At 39.1% G+C, this 19,701-nt stretch overlaps 2 protein-coding genes across 2 annotated transcripts; one reads left to right on the top strand and one right to left on the bottom strand.

Annotated features, from left to right (window-relative positions):
* Positions 1 to 7,343: 7,343 nt before the first annotated feature.
* On the top strand, positions 7,344 to 11,798 carry EAH_00044900 (hypothetical protein, conserved; the record flags this gene model as incomplete). Its single annotated transcript, XM_013394816.1, has 10 exons — positions 7,344 to 8,205; positions 8,836 to 8,929; positions 9,222 to 9,285; positions 9,571 to 9,629; positions 9,988 to 10,162; positions 10,395 to 10,609; positions 10,905 to 11,005; positions 11,257 to 11,293; positions 11,469 to 11,528; positions 11,732 to 11,798. The coding sequence occupies 10 exons, from the start codon at positions 7,344 to 7,346 to the stop codon at positions 11,796 to 11,798; spliced, it is 1,734 nt and encodes a 577-aa protein (XP_013250270.1).
* Positions 11,799 to 12,809: 1,011 nt separating this feature from the next.
* Positions 12,810 to 18,309, bottom strand: EAH_00044910 (ATP-dependent nucleolar RNA helicase, putative; the record flags this gene model as incomplete). Its single annotated transcript, XM_013394817.1, has 12 exons — positions 12,810 to 13,041; positions 13,179 to 13,300; positions 13,549 to 13,620; positions 13,862 to 14,073; positions 14,276 to 14,409; positions 14,639 to 14,742; positions 14,999 to 15,154; positions 15,418 to 15,514; positions 15,930 to 16,144; positions 16,257 to 16,592; positions 17,170 to 17,373; positions 17,713 to 18,309. The coding sequence occupies 12 exons, from the start codon at positions 18,307 to 18,309 to the stop codon at positions 12,810 to 12,812; spliced, it is 2,481 nt and encodes an 826-aa protein (XP_013250271.1).
* Positions 18,310 to 19,701: the final 1,392 nt, after the last annotated feature.

Here is a 19,701-nt window from a genome sequence, read left to right on the forward strand (position 1 = left end):
AAAATAAAGAAGAGATTAAAAGCAGCAATAATATATATACAAGATAATATATTAAAATATAAATATAACTTGATTAATTCAATCATAAATAATATTATTCATCATTATAATAGTACGCACAAAAGCAGAGAAAAGAGAAGATATGAGAAGACAAGATATAAGGGAGAGAAAAAGATAAAAGAAAAACAAGAAATAATGAGATAAACGAAGAAACAAGAAAGTATAAGAATACAAAATAGAAGATAAGAAGAGAAAAGAAGAGATAAAAAGATATAAAAAGCAATAATAAAAAATAAAAAGCATTAAAAGACAAAAGGAGAAATGAGAAGAAACACCAGAAGAAACAAGAGATAATAAAAGACAATGAGAGATGATAAAAGATAACAATTAAAAATAAAAAGAAAAGATAAGAAGAGATAAGAAGGGGTAAGAATAAGGTTGAGAAAAGAGTAGAAAAGAAGAAATAAGCTAAGCCAAGAGGAAAGAAAAGAATGTAATAAACGAATTAAAACAAAATAAATAAGAGAGAAATATATTTTAAAATATAAATAATTATTTTCTTACTTCTCTCCGAGGGCCTCCTGATGCCTGATCGCACAGAGAAAACAAAAAAAAGAAGAGAAGAGATGAAAAGCAGCAATAATATATCTACGAGATAATATACAAGAATATAAAGATATAGTTAAATTAATTTAATAATGAATAATATTATTCAGTACAAGAAAGGAAAGAGGAGATAAGAAAAGATAAGATATAAGAAGATTAAAAAAAAAGTAGGTAAGAACAGATTAAAAAGATAAGAAGAGATAAGAAATGAAAATAAGAGAAAAAAGAAAATAAAAAGACAAAAGGCAGAGATAAAAGCAGATAAGAAGAGACATGAAGCAATAAGAAGACTTAATATATATATATATAATGAGAAGAAACCCCAGAAGAAAAAGAAGAAAAAAGAAGAGGTAAGAAGAGATGTGAAGATATAACAAGAAGTAATAAAAGATAAGAAAAGAATTTGAAAGCGATTAGAAAAAAAGACAGAATAACTAAGATGAAACAAACAAGATGATATAATAAAAGAAATAAAAGAAATGTAGAAAAGAAGAAATATATTTTAAAATATTTAAATAATTTTTGTCTTACTGCTCCGTCGGCCACGTCATCTCCCTGGTCGCAGAAAGAAAACAAAGAAAACAGAAAAAAAGAGGGTATAGTTATTATTATATATATATTAATATACTTATATATATATATTAATATATGTATATATATAATATTAATATATTTATATATATAAATGTATATTGTATACTCATCAAGGGATAAATGAAATTATTTAAGCATTTTAATTATTTAAATTAATTAAAATAACCAAAATAATTATTTTAATTAATAAACTAACTAAATGAATTCGTTAATTAGTTAATTTATTAATAGAGTAGGGGATATATTCAAAAAAAACATAATTAAGAGCAGCAACATATAATAAATAGAAGTACAAATATGATGAAGTTAATTTAATTACTTTAATTAATCATTAATGAAAAATAATTATTATTAATTTAATAAAAGTAGAAGATATATAATTAGAAATATATAAATAATTATTGTCTTACACTATAAGAAGCAGCAATAATATATCTACAAAAACATATATACACATATAAATAAAATTAAATTAATTTAATAATAAAAGTGAATATATATTCAAAATTATTTAAATAATTATTATTGTTTTACTTCGGTATCGGGTTTTCCTGAGCCCTCAGCACACGAAGAAAGTGCAGCAACGTATTTACGCAATAATATATACAAATATAAATATAATCATTTTCATTTGATTATTTTAATTAAATAATTAATTAGTTTAATAATATAATTATAGTCTTACACTGGGGCCTTCTCCTGGATCTCCCTGATCGCACAAACAAAACAAAAAAAAGAAGAGTAAGTTAAAAGCAGCAATAGTATATCTACAAAAACATATATACATATAAAAATATTACTAAATTAATTTAATAATAGAGGATAAGATATATTTTAAAATATTCAAATAATTATTGTTTTACTCCTCCAGCGTCTTTTCCTGCTCCCTGAGCGCACAGAGAAAAAACAGCAACATATAAGAGGATAAGCATAATTATTTTCATTTAATTATTTTAATTAATTTTTTTTAATTAACTAGGTAATGAGTTTAATAATATAAATAATTATAGTCTTACACTGGGGCCTTCTCCTGGATCTCCCTGATCGCACAGACAAAACAAGAAAAAAGAAAAACAGAATAAATTAGAATCAGCAGTAATATATCTACGAAATAATATATAAACACATGCACTTTTATACGTTTATGAGCAAACTAATGCAAAAACCAGAAGATAATGTACAACAATATAAAAGTATTTAGAAGAACTTAAGAAAATAACTGAATTTGAATCAATAATACACACTTAAATATCATTATTATTATCGTAATCTATTAAATATTATTATTTAATTTAATTTAGTTTAATTTATTAAATAGAATTAACTTAGTAATTATAAGCAAAACCATATCTTTATAACGATGTAAATATTGTCTTACGCCTCTATCAGCAGAATCGGGTTGCTGAATGCACAAACAAGACAAAAAAAGAATATCTAGACATTAATATATACTAATTGTCAAGTATTTAAAAGAATTTACTTAAATATATAATATCTGAACTGAAACAATAATATGTATTTATATCATTCTCTGCTGTATATTGAATGCGAAGACATGAAAAATAATTTTAAAGTAAAATAACACTAAATTCATCGATATCAAATACAATGAAATACAATATAATAAATATATATAAATATGTATAAATATATAAAAGAAGTATACATAAGAATAATAGATATATAAGGAAATAATATAGACAGGAGAAATGCAATAAGAAAGGGATAACAGCATCAAAAGATAAAGATAAAGCAAAAGGTAAATCTATATGAGGGCATTAAAGAGGATAAGATAAAGATAAAGATGCGGCATATAAGAAGACACATAAAGACAGAAAAGAGTTATCAAAAAAACATTTTTCTTTTCTTTGTCTCACTGCGGGTCCATAGAAACCCCATAAAAACTTCGCGACATTGTCTCCCAATCGTCTACGCGTGCGCTTTTTCTTCTTTTCCTTCTTTTTCTGCACAAACATATATATATATATATGTATACATATATATATTTATATGCATGTATATAGTTATATACATATACATATACAAATATGTATGCATGCATATATAGGCATTTACATTTATATATTTTAAAAATTTATAATATAATATATATACATATGGATATATATATATATACATATATTTGAAAATATAAGTAAAGACGTACAGATTTATCGTATATACACATATATATATATTTATTTATTTAAAAAACAAGTAAAGGCACGCAGATATACTAACAGGTGGTGGGGGAGGCGGTAGCAGTGGTGTGTCTTCTCCGGGTTCTTCACCGCCAATTCCATCTATCTGAAAAAAATAAAAGAAAATATATTTAAACGGATTTAATTTAAATATTAAAAAGATATTTAAAAGAAAATATATTTAAACAGACTTAATTTAAACATTAAAAGGCGTTTAAAAGACAATATATTTAAACAGATATAATATATTTAATAATATAGTATAATTTTTAAAAGATATTTGACATGAATTATCTTAAAATAATTTGCTTAACTACTCATTTATATTTCCCTCTAATGCGTCTACGAATAGCCTTTTTGCTAACCCTAAACCCTAAACCCTAAACCCTAAACCCTAAACTTTAAACCCCCACTTTAAAGGAAAAAAATGAAATACAACTGTGTTTATATTCAATACTAAGGCCTTACGTATACTGCATATAGATAGTGTATATATATATATTCGTATTTTTATATGTATATAATATATTTTTGTTGCTATATGAATACTAAACAAACGCATTGTAGAGATCTTCTCGCGTGCATATATATATATATATATATTGATACTTATAAACATACATATATGTATATATTATATCATGTATTGTAAATAAATATCTGTAATACATATGCTAAGATGGCAATTGGTAAGAGTGTTTAAAGAAGAAGTAAGTTTGTGAGTTTTAATGCGATTACTTCTAAAGAATCAGTGCTATCATTAAGTTGAGTTAATTCTTCTTCATCATCATCGCTGACGTCCTCCTCAACCTGCAGAGAAAAACAGGTATAAAAAGCAATGTTGAAGCTACAGACAGGAATCTTGTAGAGTAGTATATATAAATATATACATATATGTATATATATGTATATATAAATATGCAAATATATATATGTAAGGAATTATACTGCACTGCATATACACCTTAAATGCCTCACCTCCCAACTTATTGAAAATAAAGTCACCCATAATATAATAACAAGAAGAACTCCGTAGATATATGCTGGAGGGCTGGCTTTTCTACGAGCGGTTGCTGCCTCCTTCTCTAGCAGCTTTTCTGCTTCTTTCTTATCAAATGGATGATGCCCTGATCCAGCTGAAAGATGTTGATGTTGTATATTTTCTGCAGTTGGGGTTTTTCCATTGGGGAATTCAGGTGAAGAAGGCGAGGGATTCCTTAGTTCCTCTACAGAAGCAGCAAAACCCTCTCTGCATTTCAGGGAAAGCAGAAGAATGATGGGGAAAATGCATCTTAAAATAGTCGTCGTCATTTCAAATTACAAAAGAAGATAAAGAAAAGAATTATATTTATTCATGTCATGAAATATAGCGCGAGAAATTGCTCGCGAAGGAAATAAAAAAAAGATTAACGCCTTCATGCATAGCAAAAAATAATGCATACAATGATAGATAATAAGATTATATATTTAAAGTAATATTTATATTCCTTTTGACAGAGAAAGAAATGCTCGGAGTCAACCCTAACCGCCACACCCAACCTTAAGCAAAGGCGTTGCAATGTGTTGGGCCTTGTATTAGAACCCCTACAACAACACGTCTTATCTGCAAGGAAATCTTCGAATTTTTCGTCTTTCTTCTTATTAATACATCTAAAATACGTTAATTGTATGTATTTATACTTTATTAACCTTCAACTTCAACCGTTTTCTATGAAAGAAAGCTTATCAAGGGGAGGGCAAGAGGAGGCGGGTAAAGCGAGTGTTCCATTCAAGACGGTTCTACGTGCCCAACTCAAAAAATATACTTTTTTGAGTTCAAAATGTAAATTAAACTTACCTTTTCACTTTAGATATTGTTTTCTTTCCTTATTCCTCATTATATTCTCTCCGAAAAATTCATAGCGCCACCCATCAATATGCATAGCAGGAAAGGAATTGTCGCTGTGCTCACAGAAGACAAATATATTATTTTCATTTGCATACATTCAACACTTCCTTTAATAATTAATAAAGGGTTTATTACGAATTAATTCATAGAATTTCTTCCACATCTGCTATTTCTATTAATAAAACCAGCTCAAGTTGCTAGGAGTTGGAGGGGCCTTCTGTCCTCACAACGGCACTAACCATCACAACTTGCAAAACAAGAAAAATAACTCAAATACATATTATTAATAACCTCAGATGCATCATAATAATCAATTGAAAGTTGTTCCATCTACTATCACCGAATAATAATGACAAAAATAATTAATAATAGACATACATGTAAATACATGTACAAAATAATAAATGATAGATGAGAACCGTGATAAAGAGCAGGCGGACAGACGGAGAAGAGATGAATGCTTCCTAATAAATGGTAGCAATGTTAAAAAACAAAGGGTTTTGCTTGTTTGTACAGGGTTTAGCTTTATTCATTTTACTGAGGACAAAGAACACGTAGATCTTATAAGATTGTTTCTTTCCTATGCCTATGCTGGCTTTGCAACCCACAGGGATTTTTATTGAATATATAAGTAATTGCTAAGTGCTTCTAACTTGTACGCGTCTTCCCTTTACATATATCTACGATATTAATCTTCTTTATTTGTTCCCTTCATCTATGAAGCTTTTTTCGTTTAAGTGAGTTAGATTATGCAGAATTATTGGTTGATTTCTTTGAATTGTTTATTTAAGGAAGAATTTAATTCGCAGTCATTCCTGCAGGCGCCGTCTGTGAAAGGGCTTTAATGTCGCTGCACTGAAGACGTAGGAATACTTTCTAACATCAGAGCTTTGCTTTGCTATAACATTTCTTTTTCTTGTTTGTTGTTCATGCCTTGTTTGTTGTTCATGTATATTTGAAAATGTTTCAGTCGCTTTCTCTTGCATCTCCTGTACAATTCATAGGTAAGTCCAAGTGAGAGCAGAGGTCTTATTAATGCATATGCTAGCACTTTACAGAATTATTGAAATACTTTCACTCGCCAGCATGCATGCAAGTAGAATTCATAATATTACTACCAGCATTGGCGGAGAGTGCTGCAACAAAAAGGGGGGAATAATCCCCCAATTGGCCGTCCATGTTGATATATATATTAATAAATATTGATAATATTCAATTCTGGCAGAGAAGCAACGAAAAGAAACCTCATTTACAGCACAAGCGGATGTTCTTAGCCTCCATAGAGGGGCCCCCGCTCTGCTCGTCATAGGAATGATTAAGTAAACTTTCTAGCGGAATAGTTCTTTTTGTTTGTTATCTTTGATATATTTATTAAATAATTAAATGCTAGCTGTGGATACACCTGAATTTACCAATTATTTCGGTATATTTTAGGCGCAGAGTTTGCCGTAGGTGTTTCAGGCTGTGTTTCTGTTCTAGTGCTGGCTGTTTATTTCCCTTAAGATTGTCTTTTTCTTTCATTCTTTTTGATAATCTTATGTATTTTTGTGTTTTATTTATATTCTTTCCAAAATAATTTAATCTATTAAGCCGGAAATCCCCTTATACCCAACCCGCGGTGTATGCTGTTGAGCTTGGCTTCATGGGCTCTCCCTTGTAACAAGACGAATATTTTTGTGTATTTTTTGCAATTACAACAATTGCTGCTTTTCCTTTTTAACAAAAACTTCTCAACGCAGTTGGCTGTTGCTGCTGCTGCTGCTTCTTCTTCTCATTTTCTGCATTTCTAAATACGAAGACAGATAGCGACAGAAAAAATGATCAAGTAATTTTTAGTTCTATTGGCATTGCATTTCACATTAAACCCTAAACAATAGAGCCTAAACCGTATACCGTAAAAGCAGAGAAAAGTGAAAAGAAGCCCAAATTGGAGATGCGGTGGTTTAAGGAAATAATCGCAATGGGCAGCTGGCTGCCCTTTGCTATATTCTCAGCTGCATGAATGGTTTATATCTTTTCTTTTTAAAAGACAAGATAATATTTCAATGCAGAAGATGAAGTGTAGAGAGGCGCTGCTCCTCTTCTCTATTCTTTTTCTATACCCAACTACCAACGCCGCACAGCTCGCTGTTCAATGCAAAGGGAGCAAAACAGCACACCCTCTTCTTCTAAATGATATATGTTTATCAAACATCGGAGCAAACAAACAGTTGAAAAGCAGAGAAAACGGCTTTGGGTTCATCGCTTCGCCTCGTGCACTCACCATCATCCCTTTCTCTAGAAAAGAGGCAGCTCAAGCAGCAACAACAGCAGCAGCAACAGCAGCAGCAGCAACAGCAGCAGCAGCAGCAGCAACAACAACAGCAGCGCAACCTTCAAATGCAACCCCGCGAACGGCACTAAGACGAAAGCGTATATCAACTCGGCTGCAGACAGAAAAAAAAGCAGAGAGAAGAACAAACAAGGAAGATTATAATTCGCTCACTTCAGGCGTTGGTATACCATCTGCTGCTTCTGCTGCAACAGCTGCTGCTGCATCCCTGGCTGCAGCAGATGCTGTAGGTGCTGCTACAGACCCTTCTCCTGCTGCTGGTGCAGCTCCTGCTGCTGCTGCAGCAGGTGCAGCTGCTGATGATGAAGGCGCCTTATCTGATTTTCCCATTACCCGTCTGCGTACTGCATGCAGAAAGCTGCAACTGTCTAGTAAGGGGAAGCGAGAGGAGTTGCTGCAGCGGCTGCATGCAGCAGCTGCTGCAGAGAAGATATTGTCTCTTGTTCAGGAGGCTGAAACTGCTTTAGATCTTCAGCAAACTCTCCAAATAACAAAGGAAACAGCAGAAAATGATATTCCCCTTAAATCGAATACGAAGCTAAACCCAAACAAATGCCACAAATGCAGCCGTCGATTGTCTGCCAGTAAGCAAAATGCATTTTAAAGAATCAAAAAAGCACAACAAAAAAACAAAACAACTCCATACAATCACCTGAGTTGTACATTATATGATTACCTGTACATTTACATGTATTTAGTTTTTCGTGTTTTTATATATAGTATGTATCTTTATGTTTATTGATATATGTGTATACGCATATATCTGTATGCATGCATATCTAGATGTAATATTGTCTGCATTGTAAAGCGAGATATATATCTGCATCTCTCTGTGTTTCTCTCTCTCTCTCTCTCTCTCTCTCTATATATATATATATATATATGCATTTGTTGATATTACTGGCAGTGCACATGAATGCGTCGTAGCTTCAATTTGCAGGAGATACAATGTTTATAGAAATATAATTATCGTTGCATGCATTTGAGAGTAAAATAAAACTAATGGATTAAAAGAGATGAAAAGTATATACAGTTGCTTGCTGCTGTTGACATAGTGGCTGCCGCATCGGCAGCAGTTTGTTTTCAGCTACAGCAGCAGCAGTTGCTGTTGCTGCAGCAATCTGCTGTTTTTCTTTTTGCTGCGAGCTGCGAGATCTGCCGCTGCTGCTGCTGCAAATAGAGCTTTTTGCTGCTGGTTGTGTTGCTGCATTCAGAAGCACGTTTCTGTTCCGCATGCGGCGCGACCATCAACACTGTAGGGCAGGAGACGCTGAAGGAGTTTGTTGAGAAATCTTTCTTGCCAGTTAGGTAAGAAAAGAAGCATTTAATTCTGTAAAAGCAAGGACAGCTTCCATCTGCCGCATGATTAGAAATAACTGAAGGCGCTTGCTTGCTAAAGAAGAATTTTTTTTTGCATTTGCAAGAGTTCTTATCGGTGGTTTGGAGTGGTGGTTGTATGTGTTATACATTCAAACATTTTCAACATTTTTCCTTTGCAAATGGACGTTGTTGAATGTGGCGTTTTATCTACGAAAGAAATTAAAAAGAAATTAGAAAGAAAGCTTCTTCTTTGTGCTACGATGCATGCGGCACTGTGCAGAGAACAAGAAGTGGGAAGCAACACTATGCGAGTTGAACGCGGCTTCTGGCAGTCTATTTTACAGGTTTGCTGTTGCTGCTGCTATTGTTGAATTTCATGATATATTGTTTTCCTTAAGATGGATTAAGCTTTCCCTTTCTTGCTTTGTTTGCTGCTGTTGCTGGGGCCTTAGCAAGTGCTATACTTCGTTCACTCGGTATTCTGCTGTTGGAAGCGTGTGCTGTTGGCATGTGATTTGCTGCTGCTGCTGTTGTTGCTGCTAGTGCTGCTTCTATTGCTGCTTCTAGTCTTGCTGGAGTTCCTTGTTCTTATCAAGGGATGAATCCCTTTTCTATATTTTGTTTTGCAGGTTATAGGAGATGTGCCGGTGGCAAATCTTTCCTCTGCTGTTTGGGAGAAGTACTTAGGGTAAATTTGATGTTAGTGCACTCCTCACTTAAAGTCACTCGCACATCGAGCATTCTGTGTTGCGCGTTTTTCTTCCTGTTCTTCTAATACCCTTCAAAAGGGAAAGGGGTGTTCTAGCGGGGAGTAGTTCAACTCACTGTGCTTGTTTTTGTGAGAAGTGCCTCTTGCTGCTGACCGTACGGCTTATCTTGTTGCTTTGAATACACCTATAAATTCACTCCATGTGCTGCAATTAAACACATCGAATTTACCTTGCTGAATTACATTTGCTTTTACAGTTCAGTGTTCGGTTGTTTGTGAAGCATCCTCGGTATCAAAGTTTCTCATTCTACCACTGCATTTTTTGTGCGTTGTTCAGTGTGCTTAAGCGACGCAACTGTTCTCCGCGGACTCAGGTGCTGCATCAGGTCGCTTATTTGGCTGCATTGAAATATGCAGTGCACACCAGACGTCTAGAAGGAATTCATCCCTTTCGCAAGATAAGAGGGTGTACCAAACGAACTCTCGTGTCTGTGCCTTTGACAGCTGAAGAGGTACGTGCAAGCATAATATATATATATATATATATATATATATATATATATATAACTATCCGTGAGAATTGAGCAGTTGGTGCGTGCACAAAGAGCATAGCAGAGAGAGAGAGCCTTCTTCATCTACTCCTGAGAGGCTTCTGTGTGCAGCACAGCCATCCTTTATAGGCAAGGCGCCGGTGAAGTGCATCAGCTTGCTAGATATTGGAGTGCATGCATGCTTATTAATCAGGTATATCTGCTTCTAGCCGCTACTCCGAACACCATGCACTGCGCTTTATTTGCGGTGGGGATTGGGGCGGGTCTCCGGCCTTCTGAGATTTTGTCTATGAGATGGGAAGATGTAAACATGGAGGAAATGACGGCAACGATTCGTGGCTCAAAGACAGCAGCATCAGCAGCCGTCATTCCTCTTACGAATCTCGCAGCGAGAGAGCTGATGCGCTGGTACAGTGTTACTAATGAGTAAACCCTTCCCTCTTCAGCTTCTAATTCATTTATGTGCTGCCTAGAAAAGATGATGATGTCTATTGGGATGTAGCGAACGTTTCGTTCTTCTTTTTAAACAGCTTAGACGGCTTGCTGTTCCAACAGCCACTCGTGCAACATGAGTTGAGCTAGCGAGGCTTTCTAGTGTCATATTTCCCCTCTTGCACAGCTGTCTACAGGAGTGCTCTGTATAGCGATCTCTCGGAACACGGAGTTCATTATGTTTGTTTCTTGCCTTTGAGTCCTTTTGCAGGTGGGAAGAAGAGGGCAAGCCAACAAGCGGGTTGTGTTTCTACGCGGAGGGAATTCGCACGGCTAGCAACAGGGCGAAGTTGGAGAAGAAAACGCCCATCCGTAAGAGCAGCATGCTGCTGTGGACGTGTAGAACGTGATGAACTGCCTTACTTAGTGCGCATGCTGCTGCAGCGTTTCTTCGTTTGAAGGCAACCGCCCAACAACCACTGTGCATTCCGGTGCTTCTGTTGAATAGTCGTTTTCCTCACACTCGTTTTCTTGCCTAAGTTCGTTCGTTAAATAAGTGCAAGGTCGCATCAAGGAGCCCCCAGTGGCAAGGCTTCCAAATGTTCCATTTGTCTTGATCGCAGGATCATTCAAGAAAGCTCTACTGGCTGCGGCACAGCGGTAAGGAGATGCTCTATTACTGCTTTGATAAGGTGGTGGGGTTAGCTATTAACAGTGTCCAAGGCCCAGCATATGTTTGCTTGTGTTGCTTGTTGCGTCACGCGTTTATAGCGCATTGTGAGCTGCGCTTGTATGTCTGCCGCCTGGGTGTTTCCGCATATCTCTGTGCTTTCAGAGCAGGCATTGACGAACTACGTTGTGGGGAACCGCGTCGGATTTTTCCTTACATACTGAGGTAAGGGTGGAAGGGCGGGAGAACGTGGGGAGGCAGAGAGCAATTTAAAAGTGGAGAACACAAAGTTTGCTTCTTATGAACTTTCCAGTGCAAGCTAATCAAAATATGCTGAGATTGTAACATGCGAAGTGCCTCAAAGTCAATGTTCAGGGGTCGACCACGACTCCAACGCGCAATTGGACTTGTTTTTGTAAATGCTGGAGACTAGTAGAACTGCACTCCGACAAAAACGTGCTGTATGCTCATGAATGCTCCAAGAGTGCAGTCTGATTGGTTTGCTTAGATGTGGTGCTTTAAACATAGACGCATCTCTACTATCTTAGCACTCAGTGCTTCCTGTGATGGATTTGCAGGCATTCATTCGCAACAATCGCAGCCACTTCAAACCCCCCCGTACCACTTCCAGTTGCACAGGTTCGAAACATGTAGTTAAAGCAAATGCACGATTCAAGCCGTCACTGGCAGGCAGCAGGAGTAGCATTTCTCCACATTAACGAGTGCTTCCTCGGTGTCAGGGAATATAAGTTATCAACGGCTGTCCTTGGTAGAAAGCGAGCAACAGTTTCAGATAAATTTGCCAATTTTGTTGCTTATCTATGATCTCATAATGTGATGCATTATAGTAGAATGACAGTTCTAGCCATGTGCGCCATCAGGGTTGACCTGTCTGACCCTTCCATTTCATAGCTGCACTAAACTGCGCTGTTTGCGTTATATTCAGGCTGTCATGCGGCATACGTCCTCCAAAATGCTTTTGGAGACGTACGCAAAGGCCGGGGCTTTGGTCATCAAAGAAGGCTTGCGCAATTTTAAGATTTAACCCCTGCAAGCTGTACTGTTTGGAGCGTCGAACTGAAGTCGTGCCAGGAGGCATATAGACGTTTACACGGAATGCATGCCCCCGGGGTGTGCCTGCTCAATGCATATGTTTGTATATTTGTGCCCGGTATATACAGCAGACGTAATTCGCAAGGGCTATGCGGCAATTTACGGTACATAGCTTGAACAGTGTAGGTGGAGTTCACCTCATACGCTTAAAGAGTCTGCGTGCTGCAGTCAGCTACAAAAGCAACGGCCCCTGTTTAAAATGGGTTTTGGGTCGACTGGCGGAACCAAATAAAACGTTGGCTTCCTCTTCCTGTGAGGAGAGCACGCGATAAACATCTTTCGTTACGAACTAGAGTCATATGTGATGTTTTGAGCTTGCTTGCTGCTGCTAAATCAGCAACACTCCTTGCATAGACGAAGCAAACGTCTTGAACACCAGACCAGTGGGGTTCTTTACTTCTTGCGAAGACCTTGGATGCTTCTCTTTCTGAGGAAGTTGCCTTTGGGTTCCTTCGGAGCGACCCGTTTGTTGTGCCTCAGCTTCCACAGCTTTCTTCCAGATGTAGCGGGCAAACTTTCCGGAGGCAGCTCATCTGGATGCTTTGGCATTTTAGCCAGTTGCGACTGTCGGGTAATAATCTCACGCATCCTTGGCTTGCGCTTACCCGTAGAAGCACCGCGGGTCCTGAAACAGCAAAGCCACAGAAAGAAACTCAACAATTTTAAGCAGAGCCAGCGGCCACACTAGAGCCACACGCAACCCACCGCATAGTGCAGTGGTAATTGATTGGAAGCACTATGTTGTCTTCATGAATAGCCTACACTGCTGCTTTAAAGGACTTCAGGGGATCTGCGACCGGGCGGCGACGAGGACCGCCATGGGACCCTTTCGTCATTGCCGCTCCAGCAGTTTGCTGTTGGATTGCAAGTTGGACAGCTGTCATCTGAGGCAGAAAAGATACATACAACAAACATGAAAATACTCCTAAGGGTCAATTTGCACCACCCTGTGGGTCTGTAGACCATTCATACTGGCCAAGTGTGTTAGAATTTCGCGCAGACAGGATAGGAAATTAACTCTTTATGATGGCACAGGACTGGACAATTAGACAAATAGCAATTTAGATACTTTCCCTAAAATACGAGAAGTGCATAATGCAACTCCTGGATGCTCTCCGCCTGATATACGCACTTGAGTTGGACGCGTCTGCGATAAGAGATAATCTGGTAGATGTCCCAACGTGCCCTTTGAGACGTTCATCTCCTGCAACACGGAAGAACATATTTCCAGACCCACTGATGTACTTCTGATCAAAGGGGAGCCTCCAGCTGCCTTGAAAACCTCTCATATCCTGTTGTTGGGCTAAAGGGGCGGGAAGCGACAGCTCGCTGGCTAGTACTGCTCTCTATCATCTGTTGCGAAGCAACACCAAAGCAAGCGGCAAAGTATACTGAATGCTTCAGGGAAACGTAAAGGCATTGTCGAAATGGCGAAGGTGCTGCACCTTGAGTTGTTTGCACGCCCTCTTCAGCACTTCTCTGTCTCTAGGGTTTCTTTCAAAAAATTCCTTGAGCTTCCTCGAATTCAGCAACTGCTGCTGTAAGTCTCGTGCAACAGCCGCGGCAACTACACGCTTTGTTATTCCTCGCCTAACATCTTCAACTCTGTAGCGGAAGCATTCTACATCTTGCAGTTGAAGCGACAGCGGCGTAAGTGCTGAAGAGCAAAACGAAACAGAAAGCGCATCGATGAAGCACTTTACATTTCCCGGATGCTCCTGAAATGTTTGTCCGGGGAATACACAAACACAGAGCTGCTACTGCACGAGACCACTGGGTGTAAAAATAAGGCTCTCGTACACGGCTGCAACGTCCTTGTTCTTAAGCATTTGCTCTACGAACTATGGAAGAAAACTCACTGCTACCCCCTATCCCCCCTGGATCCTTCCGCGCGGTAAACATTTGCTGCAGTAGCAATTGCTGCTGCTCTTGAGATGAGTCTATGAGAGTGACCGCAACTCCCGTCGCACCTCCACGACCAGTCCGACCAATTCTGCAAATCGTCGCAACAAGTACAATTAGCCAACAGTTATCAGTTTCCACATAAACCTAGAAAAACAAATTTTCCTGAGAATCGGGGAGACCCGAGGCAAGCAGGCAGAGAGGCAAAAAGTCTTCATAGCCAGTCTGCAGGCGGCAAACAAGAATAACTAGTACGCTACAATAGAAGCCGGGCACAGCATATTCTTAAATGCACATGTTAAATTACGGCCCCTGCTTACCTGTGAATATAGGACTTCAAGGAGTTTGGAGCATCGAAGTTAAACACACAAGCAACGCCCTGTAGGTCGAGGCCTCTATGGCCAGCGAACTCCGTCTCCTTGCTCTGTAAACACAGCAAGCAAGCGTTTGTGTTCAAAACAGATGCTAGCGAATGCTGATGAAGTTGAAAAGTGCATATAAAGGTGCAGGATTCATGCTCATGCCATTAGAGCTTAATGAATCCAGCAACAGGATTACAATGCATTCTTGGGCCATGAGGGCATTCTGCTACACTTTAGAGGGCTTGGCAAAACGTCCAGTGGAGATGCCATATGCAGCACAATACCACAGATTAACGCGATTTTATGTAGTGTGCTCACTTTGGATGCGTCTTCTCGTCGCCGCTTTCGTGCTTGCTGGTCACTCGCAGACGCCTCACCAGATCCAGAGCCCTCTGTTTCGTTCTGAGGACTGTCTTCTTCCATATACTGTCCATCATTCGTTATCAGGATATCGATGAGGCCTTGATTGAACGCCTGAAATAAGAAGACCAAACGCACCAACGAATGTTGCACCCTGTCCATAATTCAAAAGGAGGATGCGCATATGATAATACGATGCTCGGACCATTTCCCTCTAGAAGCACTAGTCATTTCCATGGAGGAAACGGTATTTCTACTTGAACACATTGCCACCTAAGTCCTCGGCGCAACAGCTAAGGCTGCAATAAACTAAACCAATCATGATATGCACTGAAAGCAAATGGATTTAGGCTGAATACACGCGCCCTGGTGCTGACCTGGATTTGCTGTTCGCGAGCCGCTATCGGCAAAGTTGGACTTAAAACGCCGCTGGCAATTCCAAAGCGGTCAAGGAAGAGGCGCAACGCGTACACGCTGCGAAACGCAAAATACAACACATTCAAATAGTGCGTGATGCGTTTGTGTGAAAGGACAAAGCGAGGCGGGCAGCACGCTCATACATGAAGCACTATGAAATCCATCTGAGCTAGAGTTGAACACAGCTCCACAATACTGCCTAATTCTCAACACTTGCTAAGCTGAAACCAATCACAAAGTAGGAAGGTAAACGCGCAAACCAATTTTGATGCATTTTTCTACTAATAGAAGAAAGTTTTTATGCTTCTGTAAAATGCTGTTTGTCATGAGACGATGGCCAGCAAGCGCAACCCGTGGTGGACAGCTTTCGAGAATAGATCGACTGCGCATGCATAAGAATTGAAAGCACTCTTAAGTCCTCCACTCCTCTGCAAGTACTATCCGCGCTACTTCAATTTGCTAAACCACTTACTTCGAAACGTCTTTGCAGAAAACCAGACATTTCAGAGGGACAAGACCGAGACGAAGAAACGCGTAAGCAACCAGCCACTTCTCCGCTTCAGTTGGAACTTGAAAATAAAACTCGCCAATGGGGTTGGCGCCGCCCGGGCCTCCACCTGTCCTCTCTTCCTCCTCAATTCGAATAATTAATGGCTTGTGCAGCATCAAGTTCTGCAGCTGGGAAAGCTGCATAAATAAACACGCATGCCAGGCGCTTAGCCCCAAAGCATGATTCACATACCACCGCACAAGAGCGCAATGAACATATAAGCAATAACAGATTTTACGAAAGACTAACTTCGTGGTTTTGTGTTGCAGACACAAGAATGGTTTGGTAGTGCCCGGCCGCTGTTGAAGGCAAGAGTTGAAGGAGCTTCTTCGTATCTTTTTCGAATCCAAAAGCAAACAGAAGATCCGCTTCATCGACAACCAGCATTTCCAACAGCAACTGCAAGTCAAACCGCTGCTGCTGCTGCCGCAGATTGTCAATGTAATTCAGAACCCCAGTCGGGGTTCCTACAAGCACAGTGGGGGGACCTAAGAGTTTTCCGTGGGCTCCTGCTGAGCTGGCGGTGTGCGCAACCGTTATTACGTCTTTAGTATAGCTCAGAAGAGCCATTACAACATCATAAACCTGCAAACAAACACTGAGACAGAGAGGCCTAAATGTACGACCAAACGAGGCTTAGAAAGGGAGAAAACATAACTCAGAAAGCCACAAAGACACCCCAAAGGTAGGCATTTAATGCAGTTATGTGTCGCTAGAGCAGACTCCAGCAATACAGAACTCCAATAAATCTACCTACGAGATGGGGGCAGCAAACTTTCTGCCTCTTTGGTCAAAAGCAGCTCAAAGACTAGTGCTAACAAATTCATTTGCAAGTACAACACATTACATTCCGAAATATACTACAGCAGCAAATGCCTCGCTTATATATATATATATATATATATATATATTATCAAGTACATTTAAGTACACTAGCAAATGCGTTCAGAAGTAGAGAAATTTATTACTGTCTCGCTACTCTCTGCTAGTACAAAGCCACAAAATGATTACAACTTCAACTTGCAAATGAAACTGTTTAGATTGCCTATGCATGATGCTACGTCTTATTTAAACACCCCTCTTTTCTGTCTCTTACTCTTTCTCATGACACTGTTTCGTCTCTGAATATTTATCACTAAAGCTATTTCCTGAATTTGCTCACTTGAATGCAGAGCTCCTTTGTTGGAACTAAGATCAGGGCGCAGAGAGGAGGAAGCTCAGCAGTCTCTCCCCTTTGCTGCTGCTGCTGCTGCTCCTGCAGCTGCAGCAGCCGCTGCAGCAACGGCAAAACGTAAGCCAGCGTCTTCCCGCTGCCTGTCCTGCCCTCAATTAACAAATCTCTGCCGCTGAGAGCGAAAGGAATAACCTGTTGAATACAGCCGAACATCATGCACAAAGCACGAAGAAAGAGACATACATACACAGAATAGAAAATACTACTTGGATCAAGCGACAAACGCATATATGTGCATACTCGTGCCTCTTGAGAACTGAAGCCCCAACAATTGCATGCATAACCGCGTGCACGGTGTGGAAGCAGCCGCAGCAACTACTGCTGCAGGGGCAGCAGCAGCAACAGCTACTACAACAACAGCAGCTACTACTACTACTACTACTACTACTACTACTACTACTACTACTACTACTACTACTACTACAGCATTAGAGGTTGCTGCTACTATTAGAGGAGTAGAAGCAGCATTACCTTAGACTGGACGTGTGTTGGATGCTGAAGCTTCAGGTCGTCGATGAGGGCTTTTGTTAGTCTTCTGTCTAAATGTGTTGCACCGAAATCTCTAAAAGTTTGCGACGAATCAATTATTTCCTTCTGTCTATACACCATAACTTCGTTGTCCGCTTCCCCCTCCCCTGCTGCGGCTTCTTCTGCAGCTGCAGCAGCTTCTGTTTCTGCTTCTGCTGCTTCCGCTTCCTCTCCTGTTGCTGCTTCTGTTTCTGCTGCGTTGTTTCCCGCTGTTGCAAGTGTAGAGCCACATACATCTCCCTCCGCCTTCAGAGTGTTTGCTGCGTGTTTTCTTGTCTTTTTTCTTTTGGATTGCAGTTTCTCTCCATCTGCTCTTGGAGGATTCTTTGGTTCGTCATTATCATCAGGGGAATTTGAAACAGAGCCAGTAGCCTTCTCAGGACTTTCTGCCTCTGAAACAAAAATCTCTTCTTGTTCTTGTTCAAGTGAAGATATCTTTCTCTTTTTCAGTAATTTCTTCTTGATAGAATCTTTTTTACGAGGGGAATGTAGCCCAGATGTCGGCGGGGGGCCCGCCGCAGACGCTTTAGAAGCCGTCATAGCGAGAGAGAACAAAGCATTCCGGCAAAAGATCAGCTGCTAATAATATTTAAAATCAATTAATCAAATTTAAACAAAGATAAAAACTAAACGTATTTGTTTACACCTCGGAGCTGCAGCCACTCCAGGAGAAAACCTACGAACAGGTTGTTTTGCAATAATACACTATCAAGCTATTAGCACTTGAACGCTAGATGAGTCTGCTCGCACAAGCAGAAACAAATAAATAAAACAAAAAGCTTAGATTACTGCAAAGAAAAGTTTCATCGAGTGAAGAAGGTCAAGAAGCGACTCTCAGATTGGCTTGCATGCGCTTGACGGCCCCACACAATTTGCTGTACTGAAAAGGAATCAATATGTTCTACCTGCCACGAACTGAAAGCTTTAATATTCAATTTAATGTCTTTTTAGGAGCAAAAACAAACGAAGGCGCTCCTCAGTCAAACTAAATTATCTACCCGCGCCTACCAAAATCCGGTGTCCCTCAACAGCAAATCGTCCCCGCCCTACAGTCTACCTTATGATTAGTTACTGCTACCGTATCTAACTTCGTGGTAGTAACAAGCTGCACAACACGGCAGAATTAGTCGATGAAAAATGTTAATGATTTGCCCGCAGGGACTAGTCATTAAGGAGGCCGAGCAAGAGCTCGCCAAACACTGCCAAAAAAACGAACTACCCCCCATCTGGACGAGGAATTCAATGGAGATGAATGCATGAAGCCTTCATCAAAGACGAGGGCTTGCTGCAGCCCTCCTACTTCCAACGCATCTGTATGATACGCTGGAGTTCGTTGTAGAAGCCTGACAAAACTGCGTTACTGCGTGCGAAACAGAGTAGAGCTGCTGCTGCAGCCTGGCGAGTTATAGCGATAATACTACTGAAGCGAACGTATGGTTCCCGTGCGTAACCTGATTCTAAACAAAAGCTAGTGAACCAACGTAGGGCGACTAGCTGCACGTGGAGCTGTCAGACAAATGCCTTGACGAATCAACAAGACAGCATAGCGCAAAAACTGCACTCATGTCCCTCATGCTCGTCATCGTTTCATCAAGCGATGCATAAACAGAACATACACATGAAAAATATACTAAAACCGTGATAATAAACCGGCATCAGTGTAACTATGACTAGCTGCCCTCAGCTGAGATGGGATTGGTAGGGGAGCGCCAAAACGGAACTCCTCACCATATCCCTCAGGAAGCAAAGAGATGCATCCTTTTGCCGAAGAAAACGAACATTAAATATATAAATAAACAAATATAGAATATAATATAAACGGATAAGTATATATATATATATATATGCATTATATATATATATATATACATCATATATATATATATATATATATATATATATATACATGCGAATGCACAGAGTTGCAAATGC

This window comes from Eimeria acervulina, genomic scaffold (assembly GCF_000499425.1).
Source record: "Eimeria acervulina Houghton genomic scaffold, Eah_scaff628, whole genome shotgun sequence".
Taxonomy (NCBI): domain Eukaryota; phylum Apicomplexa; class Conoidasida; order Eucoccidiorida; family Eimeriidae; genus Eimeria; species Eimeria acervulina.